General features: G+C 39.5%; 2 protein-coding genes and 1 long non-coding RNA gene across 6 annotated transcripts; 2 read left to right on the top strand and 1 right to left on the bottom strand.

Annotated features, from left to right (window-relative positions):
• The first annotated feature begins 435 nt into the window (after window positions 1-435).
• car15 (carbonic anhydrase 15) lies at window positions 436-3,396 on the top strand. Its single transcript, XM_059539334.1, has 8 exons — window positions 436-906; window positions 1,030-1,056; window positions 1,170-1,346; window positions 1,450-1,595; window positions 1,679-1,771; window positions 1,840-1,906; window positions 2,478-2,638; window positions 3,066-3,396. Exons 1-8 carry the CDS (start codon window positions 849-851, stop codon window positions 3,273-3,275), a joined length of 939 nt encoding a protein of 312 aa, XP_059395317.1. The 5' UTR covers window positions 436-848; the 3' UTR covers window positions 3,276-3,396.
• A 212-nt stretch (window positions 3,397-3,608) lies between these two features.
• Window positions 3,609-4,320, top strand: LOC132127576 (uncharacterized). Its single transcript, XR_009427547.1, has 2 exons — window positions 3,609-3,905; window positions 3,960-4,320. It is a non-coding gene; the product is annotated as an uncharacterized LOC132127576 (long non-coding RNA).
• Window positions 4,321-6,298: 1,978 nt separating this feature from the next.
• Window positions 6,299-25,885, bottom strand: LOC132127007 (histone-lysine N-methyltransferase SETD1B-A-like). 4 transcript variants are annotated; one of them, XM_059538627.1, is made up of 19 exons: window positions 25,747-25,885; window positions 25,190-25,307; window positions 22,866-23,020; window positions 22,494-22,592; window positions 21,999-22,269; window positions 20,767-20,888; window positions 18,873-19,910; window positions 13,706-14,437; window positions 12,989-13,168; window positions 12,808-12,901; window positions 12,346-12,539; window positions 12,167-12,242; window positions 11,702-12,079; window positions 10,225-11,606; window positions 9,588-9,764; window positions 9,353-9,478; window positions 9,151-9,270; window positions 8,933-9,070; window positions 6,299-8,849 (listed from the first exon to the last, which is right to left on the bottom strand). In XM_059538627.1, the coding sequence occupies exons 3-19, from the start codon at window positions 23,004-23,006 to the stop codon at window positions 8,676-8,678; spliced, it is 5,442 nt and encodes a 1,813-aa protein (XP_059394610.1). In that variant the 5' UTR covers window positions 23,007-23,020; window positions 25,190-25,307; window positions 25,747-25,885; the 3' UTR covers window positions 6,299-8,675. The 4 variants fall into 4 exon arrangements, with proteins under 4 accessions (XP_059394610.1, XP_059394611.1, XP_059394613.1 ...); XM_059538628.1 differs by lacking the exons at window positions 25,190-25,307; window positions 25,747-25,885 and adding an exon at window positions 23,210-23,415 and having other exon boundaries at window positions 10,225-10,739; window positions 11,154-11,606; XM_059538630.1 differs by lacking the exons at window positions 25,190-25,307; window positions 25,747-25,885 and adding an exon at window positions 23,210-23,415 and having other exon boundaries at window positions 10,225-10,739; window positions 11,508-11,606.
• Window positions 25,886-27,283: the final 1,398 nt, after the last annotated feature.

Raw genomic sequence — 27,283 nt, 5'->3', positions numbered from 1 at the left:
CACCAAGGCAGTTTAGCGTAAAAACAATAATAATAAAAAAAATATTACAATTTAAAACAGCTGTTTTCTATTTGAATAAAATGTAGTTTATTCCTGTGATGAATGTACAGCATCATTACTTGTCTTCAGTATCACATGGTCTTTCAAAAATCATTCTAATATGCTGATTTGATAATCAGGAATTTATCATCAATGTTAGAAACAGATGTTTAATAATATTTTTTGCTAACTTTTTTTTTTCAGGATTCTTTAAAAGTATAAAAAGAACAGCATTTGATTGAAATATATATATATATATATATTTTTTATAACCTTTTACTGTCACTTTTATCACATTTATCATTTTAATGCATCCTTGCTGAATACAGTATCAATTTCTAGTGTAAATCTGACTTGGATACTTTTTTAGAGCCTCTGTGAACTAATATGTATTATTAATAATCATAATAGTATTATTAAAATAATGTTATTATATATATATATATAAGTATTGTTGTGGTTATTATTATTGTTAAAATATTTGTTAGATTAATCCCCCACATTTGATTAATTATCTTTGTTAAACATTCCATTCCATTATTTTATATATATAAAACACAACATGTCCCTGCTTTGTTCATTTCATATAATCAGTGTTGGTTCTCTGGTTCCTCGTTCAACAAAAGTTATTTGTGTGAGACTGTGAACGAGCGCAGCGGCAGCGACGTGTTCAAGTGAGCACAGTCAGAGAAAAAACCTGACATCCTACCTCCATTCAAGAAGATCACTACTTAAACCCCCGTTTGCTTGGCATTTAGTGTTTTTTGTAGCGTAGGACCAGCGGGAACATTTCCATTCATTTTCAGGGCATGATGTTGCTTCTGATGCTGATGTTGTCCGTGGTTTCATTGGCACACAGTGATGATGGTGAGTGACGAATGATTCATTGATACAAAACCTTTCATTTGAAGGAATTGAGTTCAGTGCCTTTGACTGAAATAAGTGATTTGATGACCTTTGATAAATATTTTTTAACTGTTTTCCCTCAAGACTTCTGTTATGATGAGGAGCACTGTGGTGAGTTCTGGTTCTGTAGCTTGTTCTTGTTGGAATTCATTCAGAAGGACAAACTAATTTTTGCAACGCTACTATTGTCATGTCGTAAAACAATAATAAACTATTCTTGGTAGATCCATATGCATGGGGAGAAAACTACCCCTCTTGCCATCCTCTTCTGGAGAGCCATCACTCTCCCATCAACCTGGACCATCAGCTGATTAAGAACCAATCTTTAGACTCTCTGCACATGGAGGGTTTTAATTTGACTCATAAAGGGCAATGGTGGCTGACAAACCAGGGTCACTCTGGTAAGTGACTATTGACCTTAAGAAAGGTTTTTGGACACTTTTATCCCAAGCATCTTGAAGGTGTAGCTGTATTTTATTGAAGGTAGCGTGTCTCTGTGTGTAGTTGTGCTGGAGTTGGGTGACGGTATGCAGGTGAGTGGCGGAGGGCTTCCTGGAATCTACCGCACCATCCAGCTTCATTTCCATTGGGGAAGTGTGTCTTCAAATGGTTCTGAACACACCTTGGGCCACCTGAGATTCCCTATGGAGGTTTGGGGCTTCAAGTTATCCATATCTTTAAGCTGTTTATGATGTTTACACTTTTTGTAATGTTTGTCCATGTTTGTGGGCAGATGCATATAGTCAACATTAAATCAACACATCCAAATTTGACGTCCGCGCTTGAAGACCCAACGGGCCTTGCTGTGCTTGGAGTCTTCATTGGTGTAAGATATTGTTTTATATGAAGTGGTACACCACAGGTTTGTATTTTATCGTTATCACTCTTTCACAGGTGACATATTTGCACAATGAAAACTTCCAGTCCATCTCAAATGCACTTCCTTCTGTCGCCTACAAAGGTTAGTTGAGAAAGTGAACTTTGATTAATGTAATCCATTCATTTAATAAAAAAATTAAAAAATGTAGTTGTGGTTTTTCCACAACATTTCAAAATTGTTATCGCATTTCTGAGGAAATTATATATGTATGTGTTAGGGCTTAGTTAAATAGATTAACCATGATTAATCGCATCCAAAATAAAAGTTTGTTTACATAATACGTGTGTGTACTGGGTATATTTATACAAGTACACACAAATACATCTATATATTTAAGAAATATTTACATGCATACATATATTTTCATATTTATATAAAATTTGTCAGAATTGAGAGATATGGATTGGAATTGCAACGGGAAAAATGTCAGAATTCGGAGTTTTGTATCTTGCGATTCTGACGTTTTTGTTACAAAATTGGGAGTTTTAAAATTCTGAGAAAAAAAGTCTGAATTGTGAGATAGAAATCACAATGAGCTTTTTAAACTTTTTTCGTAGTTGAAAAGGGCTTCCATTAAAAAAAAAATAAAATAAAAATAAAGATTGTGCATATGTCTAAATGAGTAAATTTAAATCTTTTAATTTTCTTGAAGGACAAACAAAATCGATCAGACCATTTCCTTTGATGAATCTGTTACCTCAGAACAACCTAACGCAGTATTACCGTTATCACGGCAGCCTCACAACGCCGCCCTGTTCACAGGTGGTTTTGTGGACCGTATATGAAGTACCCACCTATATCTCATGGGCTCAGGTAAGACGTCCAAATTATACTCAACACAAGTTTGTGAAAACGAGCTTCTAGATACCCGTAAAACAATTTTATGCATTTCATAATACAATGCAATTTCAGTGTTGCTGCAAGGGGGCGCCATAGTGACATTAGCATAAACATTCTTCTTTTATGGTTATGGCGAAGCAGCAGTTTAAAGGGAATCTTGCCAAATTACAATTTAAAATGTAAACACTCAATATGATTGCAATGAGTAACACATTTACTAGCAGACATTTAAGGTATGGCAGTTTGTAACCGACACAATAACGCTGCACACAATGACGCACACTTGCAACTTGCATTTGCTTAGTTGCGTAGATTGTGTTGTTGTCTGTAGACCTTACACTTATACAATTGTTGTACAAATGTATTAAAGATTTTTGTAACATTTGTTTTCTTTTGACAGTTTGAGCTGTTTGTAAAAGGGATATATTCCACGGAGGAATTAGCTGATAAACAGGTTCACCTGCAGAACAACTACAGACACATCCATCCAACCTACGGTCGGCCTGTGTACGCATCCAAAGATGCTAAGATGCTCACCAATGGAGTTTACCCCCTTGCCATTTTTAATATTTTTAATGTTCTTTTATTTACTGGATTTTTAAACATTTAGTGTTAAACGTATTGCAGAATGGCATTATTAAACGTCCACTTAAAATACTGTGTCAAAACGTAGCCACTAGTAGCCAGTCTAAAGACCAGTTCACAACAAAAATGATAACGTTCTCTTTATTATAAGCAGCCTACAGTAATGTTTCTGCCACTTTAAATGCAGATTTAATGCGGGAAAAAAAAACGATAGTGTAACAACCATATCCTTGCTGTGTCATTTTCCTTATAGCTAGGGTGTGGACAATTCTCATCGAATTTGAACGACTATTATAACCGTATAATTATTAGTTATATATAAGGCCCGTTCACACCAAGAACGATAACAGAATTTACACCAATGCACGTTAAAGTTCTGTTATGTCGCCTGTCGCTTTAAATGCACAAGGTGGATTCTGATTGGATGTCATTCTATATATCGTTAATCAGCCGATAAATCAATTGTTTCGGGGTTATTCCAACGATAACGTACCTCTGTCACTATCGTTCTTGTTTTGGTAGACTTCGCTATTCTCCTACCATTAGAACTAACTTTTTCTAGTCATCGTCTTTTCTCTAGTTAAATGGAATTATAATCCATTTTAATTCACCAAGAACGATTGTGTTAATTATATGTATGTAGAAACAAATAATAGTTGCGAGTTTGATCACACATCTACAACAACCCCCCATTGAGTTTTTCAACCAGACTACTATCTGATGAGTGATTTTCCTTAGTGGGTATCCCCATTTACGTATTTCCCCTCATTCACAGTGAACTTGGATCACTCAAAGCCTTTTCCCCAGTCATACACAAAGGCCACTTAGTGGGAATGACACCTTACAGCAGAAAGATACATTTAGGGGGAGTTTATGACCTTACAAAAGTAAGTACACCTATACCAAACTTGACGAACCATTAAAGTTATTCTGTGAAAAATACAAACTTACCTCAGGAGACAAACTATTTGATGTAGGCTATATACAATAGCTCAGCTAACAATAGTTTGACTCAAATGCAAAGTGTTCTTTTACAAATAACAAAGTGTTGAAATAAAATGACATTGTTATCGGTGTGTTTTGTCTATGTTGACTAGCTCAGTCACACACAAGTGTATTGTTTTAGTGCTCATACCCTTCACGTCCTGTTACTGACACTGGGGGCACTGCTCACTCAACACAAAGAGCCCTTGTTTCTGTCTCTGTCTCTTTCTAGGCTACTAGGTTTGCTAATCTGGTCAGTGAGGTCATTCCCTGCCGCTCACTGACAGAACAGTCACTATTTCAGCCTGACGTTCTGAAGTGGACCTCATCAACGACTAGCCTACTTGCCTATAAATCATTGTACTTTAGCTTAACTGGTAACAACTAAGATAATGTAATATAAAAAGAAACATTAGACGTTTTTACCTCGAGACCTTGCGTTTTTCTCATTTCTGTCCCCAGGACATTATAGCATGCATGTCAACCCTCCCGTTTTCCCTGGGATTCTCCCGTGCAGTGTTTATCCAATTTAATTCCGCTATCATCCAGTTTAAATGTTTTTTCGTATTTCTACTGTATTTTTAAACTTTCTATATATTTTGTGTGTGTGTGTGTGTGTGTGTGTGTGTGTGTGTGTGTGTGTGTGTGTTTGCTACATTCGCCTCCGGTAAAACTCCCGTAATTTGTATGGCCATTTGTATTATAATTATTGATAATTTTGTAACGCTACATTTTAACATTTTATATAATGTTTAAAATCCTTTAGAAATCATTTTTATTTTGCATTTTTGTGTAACTCCATATCCCATCTGTGCTTTAAATACATTTATTTCGAAATAAATGTATAATACTTTTGATAAAATACACATTTTAGTCGTGTCCCCAGGTTTTCACTCAGTCCTGTTACCCTAACACACTCCCCCCTCTAAAAAAAAAAAAAAAAAAAACTGGAAAAATTCCACAAGACACATTTTCAACATAATATTGCAACATCTGGATCTTCTGAAGGCAATGAAATGACTGAAAGCATGTGGTCTTATTTTCTTTTCTGTATATTTGATGATATTGTAATGGTGGCTGGAAATGTACTGTCCTGTTACCTAAATTATGTATTATATGCTATTTGTTTATTTTAATACAAATCTTTGGTGAATCCTTATAATTTGCTGAGTATTCTGATAATATTAGCATGTACTCCATGTGGCTTGATTTTATGTATTTGCTAATTTGATCCTAAAATCTCAATCCTGTTACTTTCAGTCCTGTTACTCATATCATATAACCTATAGCTACTTATATATAGTAACTGAGTAAAAGTAACAGGAGTGAGTAGTGTCATCAGATTTATTATAAATATTAGGCTACATCCATATTAATCAAGATAAATTTGAAAATTTATATTTTCCCTCAACGTTTTGGCCTTTCTATCAACACCGACACAATGTTTTTGCACTGAGAAAACATATGGTTGTTTCTGCATTGTTGTTTTCTATTACATTCCTGCAAATATGACAGAAAATGTACTTGAAATGTCTGTCCTGTGGCAATTATGTATTAGAATGGTGTTTGAGTGTAATAAGAAAATATCCACAGACAAAACTGTTATTTGTTTACTTTTTTAATATAAATTGTAATTTAATATTTGAAATTAATTTTATAATTTAATATAAAGAAATAGTAATAAATATACAAAAAAATAAGGAATCAATTTGTTTTTGTGGAACCGATGACAGAATTATTATAATTTTTGCAAATAGAAACTAAATACATTACAACTAATAGCTGAATCTTACAAATGATAGCTGAAAGTCTTTAATAACAGTAAAGGGTAAACATATGAATAGAACTATGTGTAATGTAAGCCAATATGAAGGCCATATGGAGAGACCCCACTTCCTACTGACAAAAATATGTAAAGTTATTAATCGTAATTAAAACTCACATTTGGAATTCTACTGCTGCTAACTGTACACAGGAACTCATCCGGAGAAAACATTCAGATCAATAAACTTTACATAAAAGTGAGACACGATTAAAAGATTAGTTCCAAGACAAGGCAGTTGAAAAAAAAAATCTTTATTTTTCCATTATCTTTTTTTCATACATTTGTGGTATAATAAATAGACGGGCTAAAGGTCAATTTCGCCAATCTCCCTTGCCATTTTTGAATGATAATGCTTTTCCCCCACACTGCAAACAGATTTTCATAGAATTTACAACCGAAAATAAAAAATAAAGCTTGACACAAGCTGAAAATACTGCCGCCAGCTCTCTGTACTCACTGTCAGATAGACCTTTCTGAGCTGTGACGCTGTAGCAAATCCTCAGGAACAAAAATATATATATATTTATATTTATATATTCACAGTTAAAGTATGTACACATAAGAATCCAAAGGAAAATGGGCAGGGAAAAAAAAGACGTTTCTACAAGAAACAATCTTTCAAAAGGAAGTACAAATCTGTTTTATGTACAAGATGCATCATTTTCTTTAAATTAGCCATTCAACCCCTTTTTCATATAATGATCCCTGAAAAATATTCATTTTAAATACTCCATTTGTCGCTCATAAAAGCAGAATGATGCATTATCACTCCCCATTGTGATTTAAAAAAGTCTCATTCCTCAATACAAACCATTATTATCCTGTACAATATAAACATATTTAAAAATAAAAACAACAAAAAGCTGGGAGACCTTACCCTGTGAGTGAACTACTGTAAAGGACACGTTTCATAGCTTGGTCTTGTGAGTGCCATTTGTCTTGATGGGGGTTGGAAGCCTCTAGTGCATTTATTAACATAACCAAATCACAAAAGAAAAGCAAGTGACCACACTGCCTTGCAGATCAGAACGTCTTCTGCTTTCAAAGGGAAATTTGGCTGAATGAGGCTGCAATAGCTTTTCAAACTTTTTGATGATTAAATACTGAGCAAAATGCAGAAGGACCTCAAAAGGGTCACCCAAAGTACCAGTGAACGTAGGTCATTCGTACAAAAACACACATAGGAGGAGACGAATGGAAGAGGGTTCGCCTTTGGAGTTTTGACACATTAAAGTTCAAATTTGGCACTGCATTCGACTTGAACTTGATTTTCTGGGTCCACTGCTGACGTTTTCAGGTTCACAGACCTAATACTCCAGGGTCTGATATCCTAAACATTTGTGCATCTACTTAGATTAGATTTATTAGTGGAATTGGTTCCTAGCCAACCTTTTTGATAAGCTTCAGTGCTGTGCACCAGTTACCGCACTTACAGAGAACTCCTAATACTATGAAAACCCATGCTGAAACCAGTGCAGGTGGATTTTGATTCTTAAAGTGAACTGGTGGAGAAAATTGGGGACATACGTTTGCAGAATAGCAGCAACATATTGGTGAGATTTGCTCCGTAATAGAAAATTCAGCAGTAGTGACTGAATATGCATGAAGCCATTTGGACCTCTGCATGTTCATCTGCTGAAATAGTGAGCTGACATGCCAAACACAGAGTTAATACTAAGCTGTACAGCTTTAAAGTGGAATCTGATTAAAAACAAGCAGCTCTCTGCCTTTACACCTTATAAAAGCTAGAGGGCAGCAGACACGCTCAAATCCAAAGATCACAGAGACGTTGTAAAAATGGCTTGAATAAATGAAAGAATAAAGTGTAGTGTATTGTTAGTTTTGCTTTTGATCCTTTAAAAAAGGTCCAATCCTTAGGTGCCACATGCAGCGCTGGCTGAAATATCCTAGGAGCGTTTCGCTTTGTGTAAATTTGCCTGAGCTGTGGATCTTTTCTACTGATTTGTTTTGTGGCCGGCGCAGGTGTGCTTTTGTTGAATGTTCTGCAAATTGAAGACAACTGACCCAATTCCCCCAACAATGGTTAGTGTCACGATGAATGCTAAACCTAGTGGGCTTGTTACAGTGAAGTCCGACAAAAAACTGAACTTCATACAAGTTGGGCTGGAAGGACAAGGACAAAAAAACCTGACCAAAGCTTTTTTTTTTTTTACTTTTGTGCGTGTGGGACAGATGTGAGCAGCTTAAAGTGTTTCGGGTCCGAGTTCAGGGATGGGGAGGTCTCTCCATAACTAAACCGCAGAGGAAAAGGGGACTAACGAGGAGCAGGAGCTCCACGGCAAGGACAAACTGTGCCAAATGGGCAGACCGCAAAGTGAGTGCCCAAACATTTAGGGGACAAACTAAGTCCAGTTCCATAGAGGTCTATGGAAGAGTGGTAGAAAACTCATTTTTTATGCTTGAAAGAGCACCTGTAATTCGTAAACAATCATGAAAAAGTACAATAATCAAGTCCCAGACACTTAGCTGCACGATATATCCAGTGGATGTGTTGTATTTCACCCACTATTTCCTCTGTAGATCCAGAAGACGGGGTGTCTGGGCTTGTTGTTGGGCAGTGCATGTTTTAAGAAAGTTTTCACCTATTCACTGGGGTTAGTTTAAGGTTCCCCTGCAGTTCTCTGCGCCACAGAGGCATGGTATCTTTTCGTCCTCGATGGGGAACTTGTAGTCGTAGGTGATCTCCTCGTTAACATTTATTGGCTGCCGGGAGTAGATGACGATCTTTTTCTGCGACTCCACAGTGATGACCTTGGCATAACAGTTTGGCTGTAAAACACAAGTAGACATCATCAATATGGTTTTCGACTTCAAAATGACCTTTTGTAAACACAACGTATAAGCAAACTAACATTGCAACTGTGATTGATGAAGCGGGCGAAGTTGCCACATTTGGTTGCGTCTATAATGGTATCATGATCCACACGGAACATGTAGCTACTGCCGATGCCTTCTTCCTCGTAGCGCTTCTCTCGCATGTCTGCGATAACCTGCAGATGGAGACGAGACAGTTACAAACAGACTGGCCAACAAGCAAGGATGCTGAAAGCTTGGTTGGCATCACGCTCACCTGTCGGATATTCTGGCCGACATATTCGATAACCATCTCATCAGCAGCAATAGGTTCCATGGCGAACAATCCCCAGTCATGAATGTGACTTCTACAGAACCTTATCTTCTTTTTACGGAACTGTGGAGAATTTTTGACTTGTTAGATATTTTGATTGGTGATGTTGAGCAAGATATAAATAGCTGGGTTTCGTTTGTCCTACCTTGAGCTGGTTGAATTTGAGGAGGTCACTGTCGCAGCTGAAGGACGACAGCAGCCGGCGCTGTTCAGAACGCCGCTCTGAACCTGCCCTAGTGGACACTTGGGGCTGTGCTGGAATACTCTTCCCCTGTGAGAAATCACACACAAACATTGTTGATACTTCATTAAGCTGAATTGCTCAAGGTCCTGATGTTGATTGTTAGTAAACTCCAGTATATTTCATCACTGCGGCCCACCTGAGTGTCCACATCAGGCTCCTCAGACTGCAGGCGTGAGCTATTCAGGTACTTCATTTTGTCTATCTTGTCGATTTTGTAATAGCCTTCGCTGCGGGCGCAGCCGGTGACATGGTCGCGTATACCATCCTCTTTCCGCTTCTTCTTCAGCCCTGATGTGCTGCCCATGTTGGTAGGTTCAGAGGAGTCAAGGAGTCTTTCTTTACATGAACAGATAGATCTCCACATAACAGGTATGCAAATACTAGCAATTAATTTTAGTGGACGTAATTATGTTACGTTATTACAATTACGTTAATTGGTTATAACAATACTGTCAACAAGTAAGATAATTCCAAAAAATTGAATACTGGGGTTCTATTTGAGATCTCAACATCAACCGATGAACAGCAATTCAATTGCGCTATTCCATTTTTACCCACTAGGGGTATCATTTCTAAATTGCAAAAGGAACTAAATGACTTCGCCCAGCACTCCCCCAAATCTTTTTTTTTTTTTATTTAATTCCATTTGCTGCCACTAGGGATGCAGATGTTACAACAGCCACTTTAAAAGGATTTTACACTTAAAGTCATCATCATTAATAAAAGAAATTAATGCTAATTCGCACATTTACATTTTAGCAGTAAAGGATATGAGGATGGTGGACCCAGAGGGTGTCATTGAGCCAGTCGTTGCCATTGTCCTGCTGCAGCATCTTGTCGTAAGTTATTTTCAGGTAGCGGATGTCCTCCTCATCAATGCCATCATTCCAGATGTCATACAATATGGTCATCTCCTCAAAATCTGAGCGGGGTAGGAAGCTGGGGCGGAGCGGTGATGTCACAGGGGAGTGCATGGACAACAACAACTCTTGCCAGCCCCGCCTCTGTCTGCGCGTCTTCTGAACAGGTTCCTCGACGTAAGACAACCTGTCTTCTGCCTCAGGTATGACTGTCTGGGTTTGGTTTTCATCTTCCTCCAATGCTGTGGAGTCACCATCTTCTCTTTTGAAGGTCTCTGAAGGGTGGTCTGGGTACAGATCTTTTACTGGTAGATCTGGAGGGGTAGAGGCCACCACTGGATCTGGAGGCTCTTCAGAATCTGGAGGGGTCGCCACAGGTATCTGTTTAGACTTGGGGCGTCCCGGTTTCTTCTTGCTTGAAGTAGTATCTAAGGGCACAGGAACATCTATCATTGGAACAGGAAGGTCTTTTGGAGCAGCAGGAAAGGAAGTCTCAACAGAAGTGGGAGAGGAGCCTTGGGGAGGCAGAGGTGGCTCCTGAAGTGAAGCAGCAGGAAGGGGAGGACCAGGGAGTGGGGAAGAAGCGGCATTGTTAGGCTGTAGGATCGCCTGGGGAGAGGCGCTGAGTAGAGGCTCTTTAAAGAGAGACTTCTCCTCCAAGCTTTCAGACGAGGCCTTCCTGTGAATGGGAAGGCCTGCAGATAAAGCAGCAGAGTCAGGGAAAGCTGGGGTGAAAGTAAAATCTCTACCCGGAGTCCGAGGGATACCAGCGCTGAGGACAGGGGATTGAGCAGGGTAAGAGAAAGGGCTGCCGGGAATATGCGGCGAGCTCAAGCTGTTACCTGTTAATGGCGTGTCGCTACCTGGTGTGACTGGAACCGTATCAGTGCTCTGAGACTTGCCCAAACCCCGGGGTCTGTCCATAAGATCTCTCCCCGGTGTGCGTGGGATGTCTTCTTCCGTAGGCAACCGCCCACGGACAGGCATATCCGGCAAAGCTTCAGGAAGCGGCAGAAGGGATTGAGCTTCAAAGGCATGATTGGGGGGAAGTGGAAGGTGCATTGAGGGCGTAGGGAGAGAACAAGGGATTGCAGCCTCTGATTCTAGGGGAACAGGGCCATCACGACCAGGGGTACGGGGAAAGTCTTCTGCAGGTCTCTTTGGTAGGGTGTCCTGATCACTGTCTGGAAACGAACCTGTTGGGGTGGGTGGCCGCAAGCTACCAACATCCTCCAGGGTGGCTTCAGCTTTGGGCACTGAAATACTGATAGCCAAATCAACGTCTGGTTCATCAGCTGAAAATAGATGACAACCAATCAGGATCTGTCTTTAAAACAGAATACTCATCTGCTACAGGAACATCAAGTTAAACAACAATCAAGGCTCTGACCTGGCAATCCTTTGGGAGATGGAGGCCACACATCTTCAACTCCAGGCTTGATTGAGCTCACCACAGTATGTTTGTGATCGATCTCTGCCTCATCTAATGCTTCCAGCCTGCCCAACTCATTTGGTTCCTCTTCTGGTGGTGGTCCTGTGGGGGTACTAGGAGCTTTTACATCAACATCCTCCTCTTCAGAAGACGAGGATGAGGAAGATGAGGATGTCGATGAGGTTTGTGCATCATCATCTTCATCCTCAATCGCCACTGCCTGCTCTTCTTCTTCTTCTTCTTCTTCCTCCCCTGAACTCGATTCGTAGTCAGATGAGCTCTCGCTCCCAGAAGAACCGGAATCAGATTTGGAAGAGGTAGATGAGCTAGAAGATTCTGAGTGGGGAAAATAAGTGAAGTCATTACTTCAGGTCAAATACAGTGACCACAAGGGCACAATATTAATCAAACTTTTGCCATTACCGTCATCTGATGAGTCCGATGATTCACTCTCACTGGAGTCTGATTTGTTCTTCTTTTCCTCATCTTCCTCCATATCCTAAGAAGGCATGTTTTTGTTAGGCTCAAATAAGTGTTTATATATAGCCTGATAACTACACTTGATTAAGGTTTATTAAAAAGTATTGTGGATATGTGCTCACCGTGCCAGAGGTCAACCTCTCAGAGGCATCTTCCACTGGCTCCTCTTCATGGTCTGAAAGCGATGACTCCTCTTTGCCAGAGGTTTCCTCCTCCTCGCCTTCGCTGTCCAGCTCTAGAGGTCTGGCTGGTCTTCGCTTGGCAGAAGAACCACTTACATCTGCTCTGGAACCGTCCGTGCGAAGATCTGTTCTTTCTGACTCGGAGAACGAACCTTACCAAGTTAGTTTACAAAAATGTCATAAAATCATGTAAAGCATTTACATTACATTTATGCATTTAGCAGACGCTTTTATCTATCCAAAGCAACTTACAGTGCATTCAAGCTACACATTTTTTTTAATTAGTATGTGATAAAAAAAAAAAGCATTGTCACTTTAAAACCAACAGTGGGAATAAGTTTTTCAAGATTTAGTTTAAAGATCAGAAATATGATTAACTGGGCAAGTATGTCAATCACACACCTTCATCTTCCAGCTCATCATCAACAGGTGTGGATGGACGTAACCTCTTATTGTCATTGGTAGATGTTGGCTCAGGCGGCTGTTTCCTCTTAACCTGCAAACAAACGAGTAGAAATTGACAATGAGCAACTTTAACAGTACAACAGCAAACTAACAAAAACACAGGATGGTAGTTTGGTACCTTGAAGGATGGTAATCGGATGGCACCGAGCAGGCCTATGCCGAGTCCCATTCCCTCGAAGCCCAGACCCTCAACCTTGGTCCAGTTTTCCAGTAAGCTAGAGGATATAGTCTCTTTGGGTTTGGCCCGTTCTTTTTCCTCATCTTTGGTCTCACCTGTCTTCACAGGTGTAAGCGCAGCCTGCAGGTGCAGAAACATGACGGCAGATAATTCTGTTAGTATAATTACATGACGTCAAATTTGAAAATGTAATAAACATTTAATTTAATTTAGATTAAATATTTAATTAGAGTACAGAAGAGTACAGAAGTTAAGGATATTTTTAACTGTTGTATACTATCCCCTCCAAAGCACCAACAGATTAAATATCAATTTATTTATCCATCCCAGGAAGGTTTTGGTAAATGTAATAACATTATTATATTAACTTATTGCAATTATTATATTATTAAAAATATTTACATGTCCAAAATTGTCAATTTCATTTTGCATGTCAGTGCAGTTCAACAACCTTTAGGATCAATGTATGAGTGTTGAACAAGAAGTCATTTAAAGGGAACAATATTTACGGAAGTTACTTATCAACGTGATTTTGTATCTGGCACAACTAAATAGCTTGAAAACCAAATTGGCTGCAGGTGTTATTATTCATTTCCAGAAGTATTTATATATTGAGCAACAGGGATCATGCAACATTTAAAACAGGCCTGGGTTTACCTTAGCCGAACGCTCCTGTTTGTCCCACCACTCATCAAATGCCCTGAAGGCCACCACCTCCACCATCTTTCGGTTGAGATCTCTTTTCATGATGGCCTTCAGCTCCTTGACGATAACCATAAGAACTCCATCCACAGTGGCTTTGTGTGGGTCTTCCTTTTGGAGCTCATAGCCTGGAGGGGGAACAGCAGGGTTGAACTTGGGCATGTTGGGTAGGGGCCAGGGTTGTCCATGACCTACAGTGCCTGCAGGTGCACCAACCATAGACAGAGGCGGATACGGGCCACCATACTGCATGGCTGCGGCGGCAGCACTTGCAGCAGCCTCGCTGATGAAGTGAGGGTAAGGGTACGACCGCTGGCTCTGCGCCATGCGGCTTAACATCTGAGTTTGCATCTGGAAGGACATGTGAACACTGCCCCACTGTGATAAGGAGCTCATCAGGTCCATCTGCATAATGGGCATCATGCCATGGGGATAAGGGTGCAATGGGTGTAGCATCGGATGGGGGCCACCCAGGTGCGTAACAGTTGTAAGATGAGGTGGCGGTAGTGGGAAGCCAGCCTGAGGATGGGGCAGTGGGGGGAACCCTGGGGGGGGCATGGGAATGGTCTGCATCGGAGACATCGCAGAGTTGACCACAATGTTTTTGGCACAGTCCCCGCTAGTGATCGGTGTGCCAGGCATCTCATCATCAGAAATCTCCATATCTTCACCTGACGACTGATGGCCCTGCAGTTAGAAAAAATCTGTTGCATTAGAGCACTACTTATCTTTTACAAAGCTAAGCTGGTGAACACGATCTATCGGCCTATGGTTTAACAACTCCTGTGCAACTATGAAAATGTCAATTTCGTATTTGTTTTTCCCTCTTTTAACTTGATCTAGACATAGAATTTTAATGAAGTTCTATTGCTTTAGTGAACATAATAATGGGTCAGATTCACAGACATCTTTAAATTAAAAATGAATGATTATATAAATTGTTTATACAACCCGAATTCCGGAAAAGTTGGGACGTTTTTTAAATTTTAATAAAATGAAAACTAAAGGAATTTCAAATCACATGAGCCAATATTTTATTCACAATAGAACATAGATAACGTAGCAAATGTTTAAACTGAGAAATTTTACACTTTTATCCACTTAATTAGCTCATTTAAAATTTAATGCCTGCTACAGGTCTCAAAAAAGTTGGCACGGGGGCAACAAATGGCTAAAAAAGCAAGCAGTTTTGAAAAGATTCAGCTGGGAGAACATCTAGTAATTAATTAAGTTAATTGATATCAGGTCTGTAACATGATTAGCTATAAAAGCTTTGTCTTAGAGAAGCAGAGTCTCTCAGAAGTAAAGATGGGCAGAGGCTCTCCAATCTGTGAAAGACTGCGTAAAAAAATTGTGGAAAACTTTAAAAACAATGTTCCTCAACGTCAAATTGCAAAGGCTTTGCAAATCTCATCATCTACAGTGCATAACATCATCAAAAGATTCAGAGAAACTGGAGAAATCTCTGTGCGTAAGGGACAAGGCCGGAGACCTTTATTGGATGCCCGTGGTCTTCGGGCTCTCAGACGACACTGCATCACTCATCGGCATGATTGTGTCAATGACATTACTAAATGGGCCCAGGAATACTTTCAGAAACCACTGTCGGTAAACACAATCCGCCGTGCCATCAGCAGATGCCAACTAAAGCTCTATCATGCAAAAAGGAAGCCATATGTGAACATGGTCCAGAAGCGCCGTCGTGTCCTGTGGGCCAAGGCTCATTTAAAATGGACTATTTCAAAGTGGAATAGTGTGTTATGGTCAGACGAGTCCAAATTTGACATTCTTGTTGGAAATCACGGACGCCGTGTCCTCCGGGCTAAAGAGGAGGGAGACCTTCCAGCATGTTATCAGCGTTCAGTTCAAAAGCCAGCATCTCTGATGGTATGGGGGTGCATAAGTGCATACGGTATGGGCAGCTTGCATGTTTTGGAAGGCTCTGTGAATGCTGAAAGGTATATAAAGGTTTTAGAGCAACATATGCTTCCCTCCAAACAACGTCTATTTCAGGGAAGGCCTTGTTTATTTCAGCAGGACAATGCAAAACCACATACTGCAGCTATAACAACAGCATGGCTTCGTCGTAGAAGAGTCCGGTTGCTAACCTGGCCTGCCTGCAGTCCAGATCTTTCACCTATAGAGAACATTTGGCGCATCATTAAACGAAAAATACGTCAAAGACGACCACGAACTCTTCAGCAGCTGGAAATCTATATAAGGCATGAATGGGACCAAATTCCAACAGCAAAACTCCAGCAACTCATAGCCTCAATGCCCAGACGTCTTCAAACTGTTTTGAAAAGAAAAGGAGATGCTACACCATGGTAAACATGCCTCGTCCCAACTATTTTGAGACCTGTAGCAGAAATCAAAATTGAAATGAGCTCATTTTGTGCATAAAATTGTAAACTTTCTCAGTTTAAACATTTGCTATGTTATCTATGTTCTATTGTGAATAAAATATTGGCTCATGTGATTTGAAAGTCTTTTAGTTTTCATTTTATTAAAATGTAAAAAACGTCCCAACTTTTCCGGAATTCGGGTTGTAAAATGATTATAAAAATTTTATATAATAAAATGTAAAATATTATATGGCAATATTGACGCCATCCTTAACTATGCTGGAGCTGATGGAACTTGCTGCTTTGGCAAGGGGCGGGGCAGTACTGAAACACCGTCTAAGCTGTTTGCCAATCACAACACACTGGGACAGCTAACCAATCACAACATTTCATTTTTCTGAAGGCGGGCCTTCATCAAACCTGGAACTAAGCGAGCTGTTTATTCCAGGCTGTGGTACACCCCCAAAACAAAATAAAGACTTTGTAAAAGAGCATAATAGCACCCCTTTAAAGATCTTAACACTAGTGTGCAAAATTCGCCAGTGCATGTGGGGCCCCATTTCAATAGGATTGGGATCATAAATCAGATCACCTAGAAGAGTATTATCATACCGCTGTTCAACAAACTGCATGACTTGTTTACAGCACAAATGATACGAGACTAATTTTGCACCAGAATTATATTTTTAGTGTTAAAAGTCTATTTATTTAAATCACCAACCCACAGCAATAGTTATGATATTGTCTTGAAACAATCATTGTAAATAGCTTGAATGTAGGAATCCAAAGACTTTAAGATATGACACAGCACTTGTTGGACGATAGTTTTAGAGATTCAGTAAGAACAGCACTATCCTGATGGTCCAGCTTTCAAGAAGGAAGTAAAGCACAAAAGTGAACTAACGGCTGTTCATTGTTTCTCAAGTTGAACTGCGTGTAAGAGGAAATGAAAGTGTGTTGCACATAGGCGGCATTCACAGCAGGATCATATTTCATGGGTTTGCTATACAGAGCTAGAGAGGCTGTAATGCAAACAAGTATATTTACAAGAGGAAGCCTCATTAGGCACTGAACATTTATGTCCTTACTGCAGATGCCCAATATTCACACATTGTTCTATGGAAAGCCTATTTGGTACAGATTAACATGTAGGACTTAAACTGTGCTAGGCTAAACTCTCTATTTTTCATGCTGCTGAAATGTCACAAAGGGTTGAGTTGCAAAATCTCAAGTAAACAAGGAAATAAGTAGTGATGCCAAGAAGTCTCCTGGCTAGACCTATGGGTTTAAATAAACACTACACACTGAGATCTAAATTAAATATAGAAAAAAACAAAAACTTGGTTTAAAACTCTTTCAAACCATCTTTTGCAGCCAGATTGCACTAGGGATGGGACGATAACCGGTTTTATTGATAACCGTGATAAAATGTGCTGAAGGTTAGTAATATCGTTTAAAAATGAATTATCATTAAAACCGTGTTTGATTATCGCGGTTTTAATAACTCACTATTAAATCATGTCCAGCCAGCAACAGTCTGACGCAAGCGCAGCGCACAATGTTTTTTTTCGAGAAGGAATGGCGAAAGTCAGTGACTTTTCTATGCTTTTCTATGCTTCTACACTTTTCATTGTAAGGAAGGAAATGCCACAGAATTTAATCTTTCTTTAAATTAAGTGCATAGAGTTGCTTGTTTTATTAGTTGTTTGTTGATTATTAAATATAAAACTTGCTGAAATGTTTTCAGTGTGAGCTTCAACTATTTTTGAACACTTTCATCTCGTTTCAACAAAACCGTGATAATATTTATAATCGTGATAATTTTAGTCACTATAATCGTGATATTAAATTTTCATACCGTCCCATCCCTAGATTGCACTATTTCTTTTACTGCTAAAATGTGAAACAAAAGGGAAAGTAAAGAGCCTCTTTAAAGGAAGATGAGTGTGGTTTCTTCTGGGTCCTCAAACCCTCCATACAGCAACTCATAATATCATATTTAACACCACATCAGAAGCCTTTGAGTAGTTAGATACATTACAAACTACCAGTAATAGCAAATAATAGCAAATTCCACTAAACCAATTTAGAGGATAATATCTTAAAACACTTAGAGCATATAACATTTTACTACAAAAAAGGCAAAAATATATGATTTAATCAGTTTCAAAAACTGAAAAAAAAATATTCAAGGATGCTTACAAATAAATTCATTCCATCTGAACAAACTGAATCAATACTCCAAAAAGGGAATATTTCAGAAGAACTGTTTGTGCAGCTGCAAACTGAACTAAACTGAATCAACACTGAACTAAATCGAACTGAATAATGACACTGTTGTCTGTTATTTAGAGGTGATTTCAAGCTAAAATGGTATATAAATAACTCTGCAACCTTTATACTATTACTTTCTTTTTTTATTACCGTATTTTCCGGACTATAAGTCGCACTTTTTTTCCATAGTTTGGCTGGTCCTGCGACTTATAGTCAGGTGTGACTTATTTATCAAAATTTATTTGTCTAGACGGTAATGTTTTCTCTTGGTTCTTGGTTCTAAATAAATGCTACTTATAGTCCAGTGCGACTTATATATGTTTTTTTCCTCATCATGATGTATTTTTGGACTGATGTGACTTATACTCAGGTGCGACTTATAGTCCGAAAAATACGGTACTTTAAAGTGTCTTTCAAACAACCTGTATTATTTAAAGCACTATATAAATAAATTTGATTTGACAGTAAAGTTCAGCAAAGAGAGATCATATCTCAGGTCTTACCGTGTCCATTTTGTCAACAGGCGTCCGTGGTTCTCCTGCACCGTTTTTACTGTGCATGTCGGAGGGCGACATGGACCTAGAGTTTGTCAACAGGGAAGCAGTACCACGAATAGGTTCATCATCGTCTGAATCAGGAAGCGGCGTTGGGCTGATGTCCTCCAAGCCGGTGCTTGCAGGCCGCGAGGGCCGCTGGGGTGGAATAGGGGAGAGCTGAGAGGACGAGGAGGAGATCGGACTGCCGTCCATGCGAACCTCAGCGTCCGAGTCTCCGCGCACGTTCAGGAAGGGCTTCAGAAGCATTTCTATACGCGAGTCCAAGCTGTTGCGCTCGGAGTCCTGGGTCGGGGTGCCCAGCGACGGGCAGGGCTCTGGCGTGGAGGGGGGAGGCGTGGCTGGTTGGGCTTCTGGAGCAGGGGGTGGCGGCTCAGGGGTTGGTGGTGTTGCGGGCCTGTCTCTGACGGGCATGAAGTCTGTGCTGGGGGGTGGCGGGGCTTGAGGTGGTTTCCTATAATCCACTTCCCGCTGAACAGGCTGGTGGAAGGAGGGTTCTGTGTACACTGGGGGCACTGGGGGCTGATAAGGAGAGAAAGCATTCTTGAAATTTGCACTGGCTGGTGGTGGCGGCGTGTGTGCAAAAACAGGCGACGGTGGCTCGGGGGGCTGATGTTGCTTAAAACTGGGTGGTTGCTCTGCATTGCCACGATGTGCCCCTCCTCCTGTACCGTGGACGTAGTGCCTCTCTGGTCTTCGGTTGTAGGCATCCTGGAATTTGGTTTCATGCCGTCTCGACTTGTAGCCTCCCGAGGACTCAGCACGGTTCGACTGGAACGCCGGAGTGCCCTGCCTGCTGGAATAGCTGGAGTCCTGCGAGAACGGGGTGCCCGATGGTCTCGGGGTATGTGGGGTACCCTGGGACTGTGGCGTATCCTGCCTTAGACTGGAGTAGGCCGTATCCAGGGACATGGGGGTGTTGGTGCCCCCCGGCGTGGCTGTGCCCATGACTGCAGAAGAACTGCCTTCGGACAGTCTCCGCAAGGGCTGTAGGCATAAAAGCAAGACCAACTTAAACACATTTCAGAATTTCTCAAAGAAACTTTTTCAGAAACAAAATCACTCCTCCGGACTTTTTAATAGCATTAACAATTAACATGCTAATCAAATACACTATATAAATATCAGTTAATGGCACTCTCTGTTTTCATATGGCACCTTTGTCTGATAATAACGGATGTGCTAATAACTGAAGTTGTAGTAGTGTGCAGCTCTCTGCTGGTAGCAGTTATTATGTGCATTTCAGTCAGTGTTGATCTGATAAACTGAATTAGAAATGAAAAGGTTTCTGCTAGAGAGGGAGAGCATTTATACAGTGTGCTGGTGTAAAATACCTTTAGTATTAAAATTATGTGTTAACTAATAGGTTAAAATTAAAACTGATTTATTTATCATGATAAAATTATAAAAAGCTCAAAACTGCTGCATTTTATACAGTGTGCTGGGGTAAAATACTTTTGTACTAAAATGAAGTGGTAAATAAAAGATTCAAACATTTTAAATGCATTTAATTATTATTATTCAATATCTCAATACTGCACATTACAACATTATTAAATGTACATAAGAATAATAAACTATAATTTTAAGAAATACGTAATATGAGCATTTGCAGTTAAAAGAAACTATTAAATAAATAAACTTTTGTTTTTGTTCTGAATCAAATAATTGTTTTTGAAACAGTCTGAACAAACCAGCTGCCTAAAGCTACTTTGATATCGGCGTTCTTCATGCAGCTGTAAATACACATTTTTTTTTTTTTTTACTTTTTGTTTTGTAGTACAATCTTTCAATAATTAATGGCACAAGTAATAGCATAATTTGGTTTGGTTTTGGTTTTTACCAGCAGGGCTTCAGCCAAGCTGCGTGGAGAAACTTCACAGGCCTCTTCACCACCAACTGGAAGAGTGAGCGGAGTATAATTTCCATTGATCAGACGCTGGAAGTACCTTTGGCGATTTTCACCTGAACAGACAGATGAGAATGCACATGAAATACAATGTGGGCTACATCTAAAGGACACACACATTATAAGTTGCATTAAAATCTAAGAAAAAATTAAGAAAGAAAGAAAGAAAGAAAAAGTATACAATTGCAATTTGCATTTATTATATTATCCAACAAATTGTACATTTCATTGTTGCATTTTCTGTCTTTGTTGTTGTCATAAAAACATAACAGAAAAAATAATTTCATTGTAAATCTTAATAGAAATGTGCTTTTGCCAAATACTATTTCATTTTGTTACATTTTCAGTTTCAGTACATATTAAGCTTTTGTTGTTGACAAAACATGTCAGAAAAAAATCACTTCAGTGTAAATTCTATTGGCTAGTAATCTAACTTGAAAATAAAATTACTAAAACAAGTCTGTAAAATGTTATATAATTTGTATGTTAAAAATGTTAAAACATAATTACAGTACACATATATGCGCAACCATTTATATACATAGACATCATCTATATATACACATCAAGTAAGAAAATGACAGTATAATGCATGAAAGGCATGCACTTTCTATTCATGTCACTGACGATAACAGATGAAACGGTACTGTCTCTTTAAGAGAGGGGAGACCCAATACAGCTGTCATCCTGCTTTCAGGATCTAACTTTTACAAGGTTAAAGAAGATCAGTGTGCATGTCCTTCAGTAAACAGTCCAAACGAAAGGTTTAACATTAATAACATTTTCTTTTGCATAACAATAATGTTTTAGTCTGGTTAACCACCTCCTATATTTTCTAAAACACACAGTTTTCTTTAAAATACGTATATACATGTTTTACTGCGGTTAAACAGTTGTTATGTTGCTTCAAACTATAACTAAATATCTAATTAACAGTTACAGCTACGTAAACCGTCAAAGCAAACACATCGGTTAATCCCTCAACCGCTGACTCGCAGTTTAGTGGTTACCAAGCAACCAACGTAAATTTTCGCACGTGACTTCACGTCACAAGCAATCTATTCAAATGTACAGCACAAGCGGTATTTTTGGTGTCCTTCTGTCAGATTACATTCCTCCGATAAAATCAAAGCCGTAAATGTCCAGTTTAATGTTTTAACACTTACCTTTAGGGTCCAGCTCCACGTGGATGATGTTGCCCATGACAGACGTGTTGTGCAAGTTCTGCACGGCATCCTTCGCCGCCTTGACGGTTCCGAATACAACTTTAGCAATTCCGAGATGTTTTTTGTTCTTCGGATTGTACAAAATCTCCACCTGCTCAATGTCACCGAACTTCTTGCACATGTCGCTGAGGAATCCCTCTCTGACGTTGTCGTTGAGTCTGGCGAACGTGACCTCCTTCGGCGGCACGCGACCGATGTAACACTCATCGATCTGAGAAAAAGAACGTTCGTTATCTTACGTCATAGACTTGTTTGAATGAAAGCACATGTCTTTTAGTATTCTATCTGAAAACAGAATGTTAAGCAACACATCAGATATATAAAGCGTTCCGTGCACGCCAAACATCCCGCAGTTGGACACTTAAAAAACAACAACACTCAAGACAAATGCACACAATGTGTCGTGTCAGGGGGGTGTGTGACTGACTGAACTACCTTAAATTTAGGAACCGGGAGATCAGTCTCCTTGTACTTAGTCCACATTCGACCGATTCTCGGATCTCGAACGCTATCCACGGGTGACATTCCGGGGTTCTGCAAACAAAACCAAAACAAACACATATAAACACTTTACGTAAGGAAGCGCATCAAACCGGGCATGTCACTGTCAACAGAATGAATGCGGGATAACCAGAGCTCGTCTCTCGCTAGTTTAGTTTTAAAACAAGTGGACAGTCGTGAAAGTTTGGCAACGGGGAAACTCTTTGATGTGCTGTGTCAGGTGTTAACAACGCGACTGATGTTATATCCATTCAGCGCCACGATACACGGCTCGATGGATCCGTTGTAACGGCTCGGTTAGCTCACCGGAAGGCTGAAGCTCTGTCCATCGTAGCGATACAGTTTGTGCGATCCCTTTTTCAACGCTGGGTCAATAATCAACTTGTAACTTCTCCAATGATGACTTCGTTTCTCTCCCGAGCTGCAGATAGGATGGCTGTTCTCCATTCCGTTCGCCAAACCTAACGACGATATGACAAAAACACAGACAGAAATGTATCATAATACTGACATGGCAAAGGTTGATATTTGCACACAAACAGTATGTTGTAGAAAATGTGTGTGTGGGGGGGGGGGGGGGGGGGGGGGGGGGGTTGAAGCGATACCCGAAACAGATATTACAGAGGAAGAAAAAAAAACAGAAAGCTTACTTGAACTCTGTCTTCTACCGTGATCTTCATTTAGCTTATTTCTTTCTCCGGGTCTGGACATGTTGTGCCCGATCGAGTAGTTTAATATAAAACGGCTAGATCTTCAACGTTTCGCCGATCACATTACATGATTTTAAAGATACTGCCTCCTTTTTGCGAGCCAACACATATTGTGTGCCTCTAGTCTGGGGTTTCTGTCTCTCCCACAATACAGCACTATCCCAACCTCGCGGCACATTCGACACGCGCTTTCGATTTATTGTTTTAATGCTTAGGGCAAAGCGGCATTTTTTGTGCGGCTGTCAAAAACACAAAGTACGAGTTATGTGCGATAAATGAATATGAAGTGGAAATATATTGCATTGCTAGCAGGAAAGCGAACGTTTTGAACGCGTTGAATCTGCGCGTTAGATTTACATGGACGTTAAATACAAGATGGACATTGAGGAGCAATGCTGGGGAAGGTTGTTAAAACTGAATTGGCACACGCGCTGGAAGCCCAAATGATTTCGTTTAGAAACGAACTGTGTTTTTTGCTTTTGTTTTTCATTTTAACATTAATTCCGGAATATGCCTTAAGCCTTGCATCCAGAATGTGCCTGTAAAATGAACTTTCATGAGGGTTCACCCTATATAAACAAAATAATAATAATAATAATAATTGTGTTTAAACATCTAATGTTAGTTTTTGTCTTGTACTGATACTAGTTGTGATACATGTCTCAATCCATTCCACCATTCCCAACATTGTTTGATATTCTGCGGTGCTTGGGCAATTGGCTGGTTAACAGCAGCTCGCTCTCTAGCCAATCAGATTGAAGCACCGAGGTAGATTCAGCTATTAGAAGCACAGCCTTCAGTTCTTCCTACAGAGAGCAGAGAGAAGGCTGAATGCAGGCGCAGCCATTTTCTCCTACATTGGGACTCAATGGTCAAAATGGGTTTCCTTTGTTCCTAAAGGGATCTAAATCTTGATTTCATCAGCCTTTTATGGACTATTTAATACATACAGTGTTTCTGTTTACAGGATCTGAGAAGAAGGAAGATGAAATGTTGGATGATATCCCTTTGACATTTTTAGACTTTTTTCTCTTTCTGGAAACCATCTTTGTCCCAGCAAACTAGGTCATGGCACACCCATAAAACAGCATTTTATTATTTAGTAAAATGCTACTGAATAAACATCTTGAATTTGATTATATTAGTACTAACTAGACTGAAAAAAGAGAGAATGAAAGAAAAAAAAACACATGAAAATTACCAACTGCTTTTAAGGCCCTGTCTTGTTCAGGGCCAAGCATTAATCAATAAGTAAGTTTATCTTTATTGTCTTTGCTTATTTAGCTGCAGAATAAATGTTTTATTGCTAATTAAACTGAGGCATTTTATGTAAACTGGCTGAGTTTTTATTTCATTTTAGTGCTCCCTAAGTGTCATTAGTTTTGAGTAAAGCTTTGTCTTCAGAACATTCAGTTGCATGCTGTTCTCTCTCTCTCTTTTTTTAAAATGTCCATTTAAATTGATTGCTTCTCACATTTCAGCAAACAAGGCAGGCCATAGAGAAAAAGGACGATTGGCCTTTTGCAAAAATGCTGAATCACAGGTATGATTGATAGGGTTTGTGGTTGTTTTAATGCTCATCCTGGTTGCGTCTCACTTTTTTAAACACCCCTACAGCAGTACTGGCATCAAAACATATTTTTAAAAGTAAAATGATGTTTAAAAGAAATGTATGGAATTTACTTTTCTTTCATGACGTTTATATTGGGAATGGTGTATTCCTGATTTTACAATGAAGTGGAAATCCCTTTTTTTCGATTGGTATTTTAAGTAAGTGAACACTCACTGTATATCTGACCTTGCGCCAAGGGCACACTTTAATTTCATAACACTATTAGTCTATACAGCACACTCTAGATGTAATGTATAAATATGACTTTAAACATACAGAATTATCAAAACACTAACACAAATATTTACCTTAACATTTTGTTGAAATAATTCTATCAGGCCTAAACGATGAAGAAACAGGGACGTTTTCATTCCCATCTTCGTATCCTTTAACACTGGCTTTAAAGAGGGGGTTGGGTTGCAACGCCTAAAAGGAAGAAAAAACGACAATAACCATGTTTCAGCCGTCGTTTTCGACATAATTCATCATTAAACACACAATCTGCGCACTCTCCAACGAGTGGAGCTGCTGGAAATCTTGAGGCACTTTTAGATATTGCAATATGCAAACAATCCCTCTCTTTCTCTTCCTGAAGACAGAATGACAAGAGAAATCCACTCGCTCTTCATCATTCAGAAGACAGAGAAAAAAAATCTTACCGAAGGTAATTGTTTATACGACTTAATTTGAGGAAAAAATGATTTGGGACTATTCTGTCCGTTTGTTTTAACATGTAACATTAAAATCATATTTATATTTCAAGTTAATTATAATAGTACAAGTATTGTTTTTCCTGTGGGGATTTATTATAATTGTCAGGAGGAAAAAAAGCAGATAAAGGTGTAAAAATCATTATTATAGACACCTCTCATTGCTGACCCATGTCCAAAGCGACCTCAGAAATAGCCTGATGTTTAATGGCTTCTCTGCTGTTCTCGTTTTCAACATGGCGTCTTCACAAGGACATCATTGTGGAGAAGAAAGGCTGCCGCCCGCGCCATTGATGGGCGAGGCTGTCGGTCGCTCTTTCAACCGATTCTGCCTTTGTACGTGGCAATCATTGCAAACACAAAATGACAAGATGTGTTCAGAGGGGCTTGCCGTATGAAAAGCGAGGATATTGCACAAAACTCGCAGTAATATCTCTCGTGCGTAAAACGCGCCCTTGACGCTGCTGCGCAAAGCGCTGAAAACCCTGTGGCACAAAAACTCAGCAGTAATCTGAATGTTTGGATGCATGCCACGGGTCCGGGATATGACTGCACCCACCTAACCATTTAAGGTCGGAGAAAGACTCTCAAACACTGTGTGGCATTTCAATCAGCAAGTATAAAAGGAATATCCAGTCCTCTGTGCTCTCTCTCGTCCCCCTTTCAAGAACATTCGGTGCAGTTTATTCGCCAGCCATTCAGAGGAACATTTGACGTGATGCATGCAGGATTGCGCACTACTTGTTTCTCAGGTCTTCTGCTGAATATATCACACTGTTGCAACACATACCGGTATGTGGTATGCAGATTTTGCACAATTTATGGCTATGTAATTTTGTATATCTACCTTATTCCACACATCTATAAATGTGTAGAGAACGGACTTTATAACCCAAGCATCTCATCATTGGAATTTGGTCATTGGCTTTTGTTCTTTCTTTCTCTCTTTCCCTTTCTTTCTGTGCGTTTGGGGCGACGCCAGCTCCAATTTATCAAGCCGAATGGTGTTGCGCAAGGGAACGCACCATCTGTCTTTCGCTTTTTTATGATTCACGCTTGTTATTGCATGCACACCAATACGATTTTGTCTCTCTGCCATAGTCAAAAGTAGGACTGATGTTCGAATATTCCTGAAAAAGGGACTGAAGACGTGGTGACCACATCGTTTCCTGACGCCCAAGGCTGAAGTGGGTTACGAGGCCATTTTATGCCACTCATGTTTAATTAGGAAAATCCTCTTTATCCTCGTAACCTGCGAACGCAAGCAGTTTCTAACAACAGGATAGAAGGGTACAAAAGAAATGCCGAGATCTCAGTCGTCACCAGTTTTATCCTCTTTAGTTTTTTTTTGTTACCCGACATGCATCGTATTACGTGTGCGTAAAGCTTCATTTGTTCTCTGGACAGCTGGAGTGGATCCTCAACAAATTTCGACATTCAGCTTGACAAGTTCATATGTTTTATATGTAGCCTACTATTTTGTATATTTTTAATGTAATTTTTTGTGGAGACTGGGAGATGTCTGGATCTAAGGGGGGTTTAATGCCAGCAATGTGTGTAAATTCCCTGTAATGTGCCTTTTTAATGTCAATCTAATTTTCCACAAGAAATCGGAGGAAATACTTAACAGATCCTGATGACGGTTCGCAATTGCATTTCTCATCGTGTACAATTTTAGTAGCCTAATGTTTA

Source organism: Carassius carassius, chromosome 45, assembly GCF_963082965.1.
Source record: "Carassius carassius chromosome 45, fCarCar2.1, whole genome shotgun sequence".
NCBI lineage: Eukaryota > Metazoa > Chordata > Actinopteri > Cypriniformes > Cyprinidae > Carassius > Carassius carassius.
This window is presented reverse-complemented; position numbering and strand designations above follow the sequence as displayed.

What these genes read in the sequence shown, in the direction of transcription:
- car15 (XM_059539334.1), top strand. Translation starts at nt 849, where the DNA reads ATGATGTTGCTTCTGATGCTGATGTTGTCCGTGGTTTCATTGGCACAC. An exon ending in TCCTTCTGTCGCCTACAAAG is followed by an intron (nt 1,907 to 2,477) that starts GTTAGTTGAGAA and finishes ATTTTCTTGAAG; the next exon opens with GACAAACAAAATCGATCAGA. An exon ending in CCTATATCTCATGGGCTCAG is followed by an intron (nt 2,639 to 3,065) that starts GTAAGACGTCCA and finishes TTCTTTTGACAG; the next exon opens with TTTGAGCTGTTTGTAAAAGG.
- LOC132127007 (XM_059538626.1), bottom strand. Translation starts at nt 23,270, where the DNA reads ATGTCCAGACCCGGAGAAAGAAATAAGCTAAATGAAGATCACGGTAGA. An exon ending in CGTGGAGCTGGACCCTAAAG is followed by an intron (nt 20,889 to 21,998) that starts GTAAGTGTTAAA and finishes CTGTCTGTTCAG; the next exon opens with GTGAAAATCGCCAAAGGTAC. An exon ending in ATCGGACTCATCAGATGACG is followed by an intron (nt 12,080 to 12,166) that starts GTAATGGCAAAA and finishes TTCCCCACTCAG; the next exon opens with AATCTTCTAGCTCATCTACC.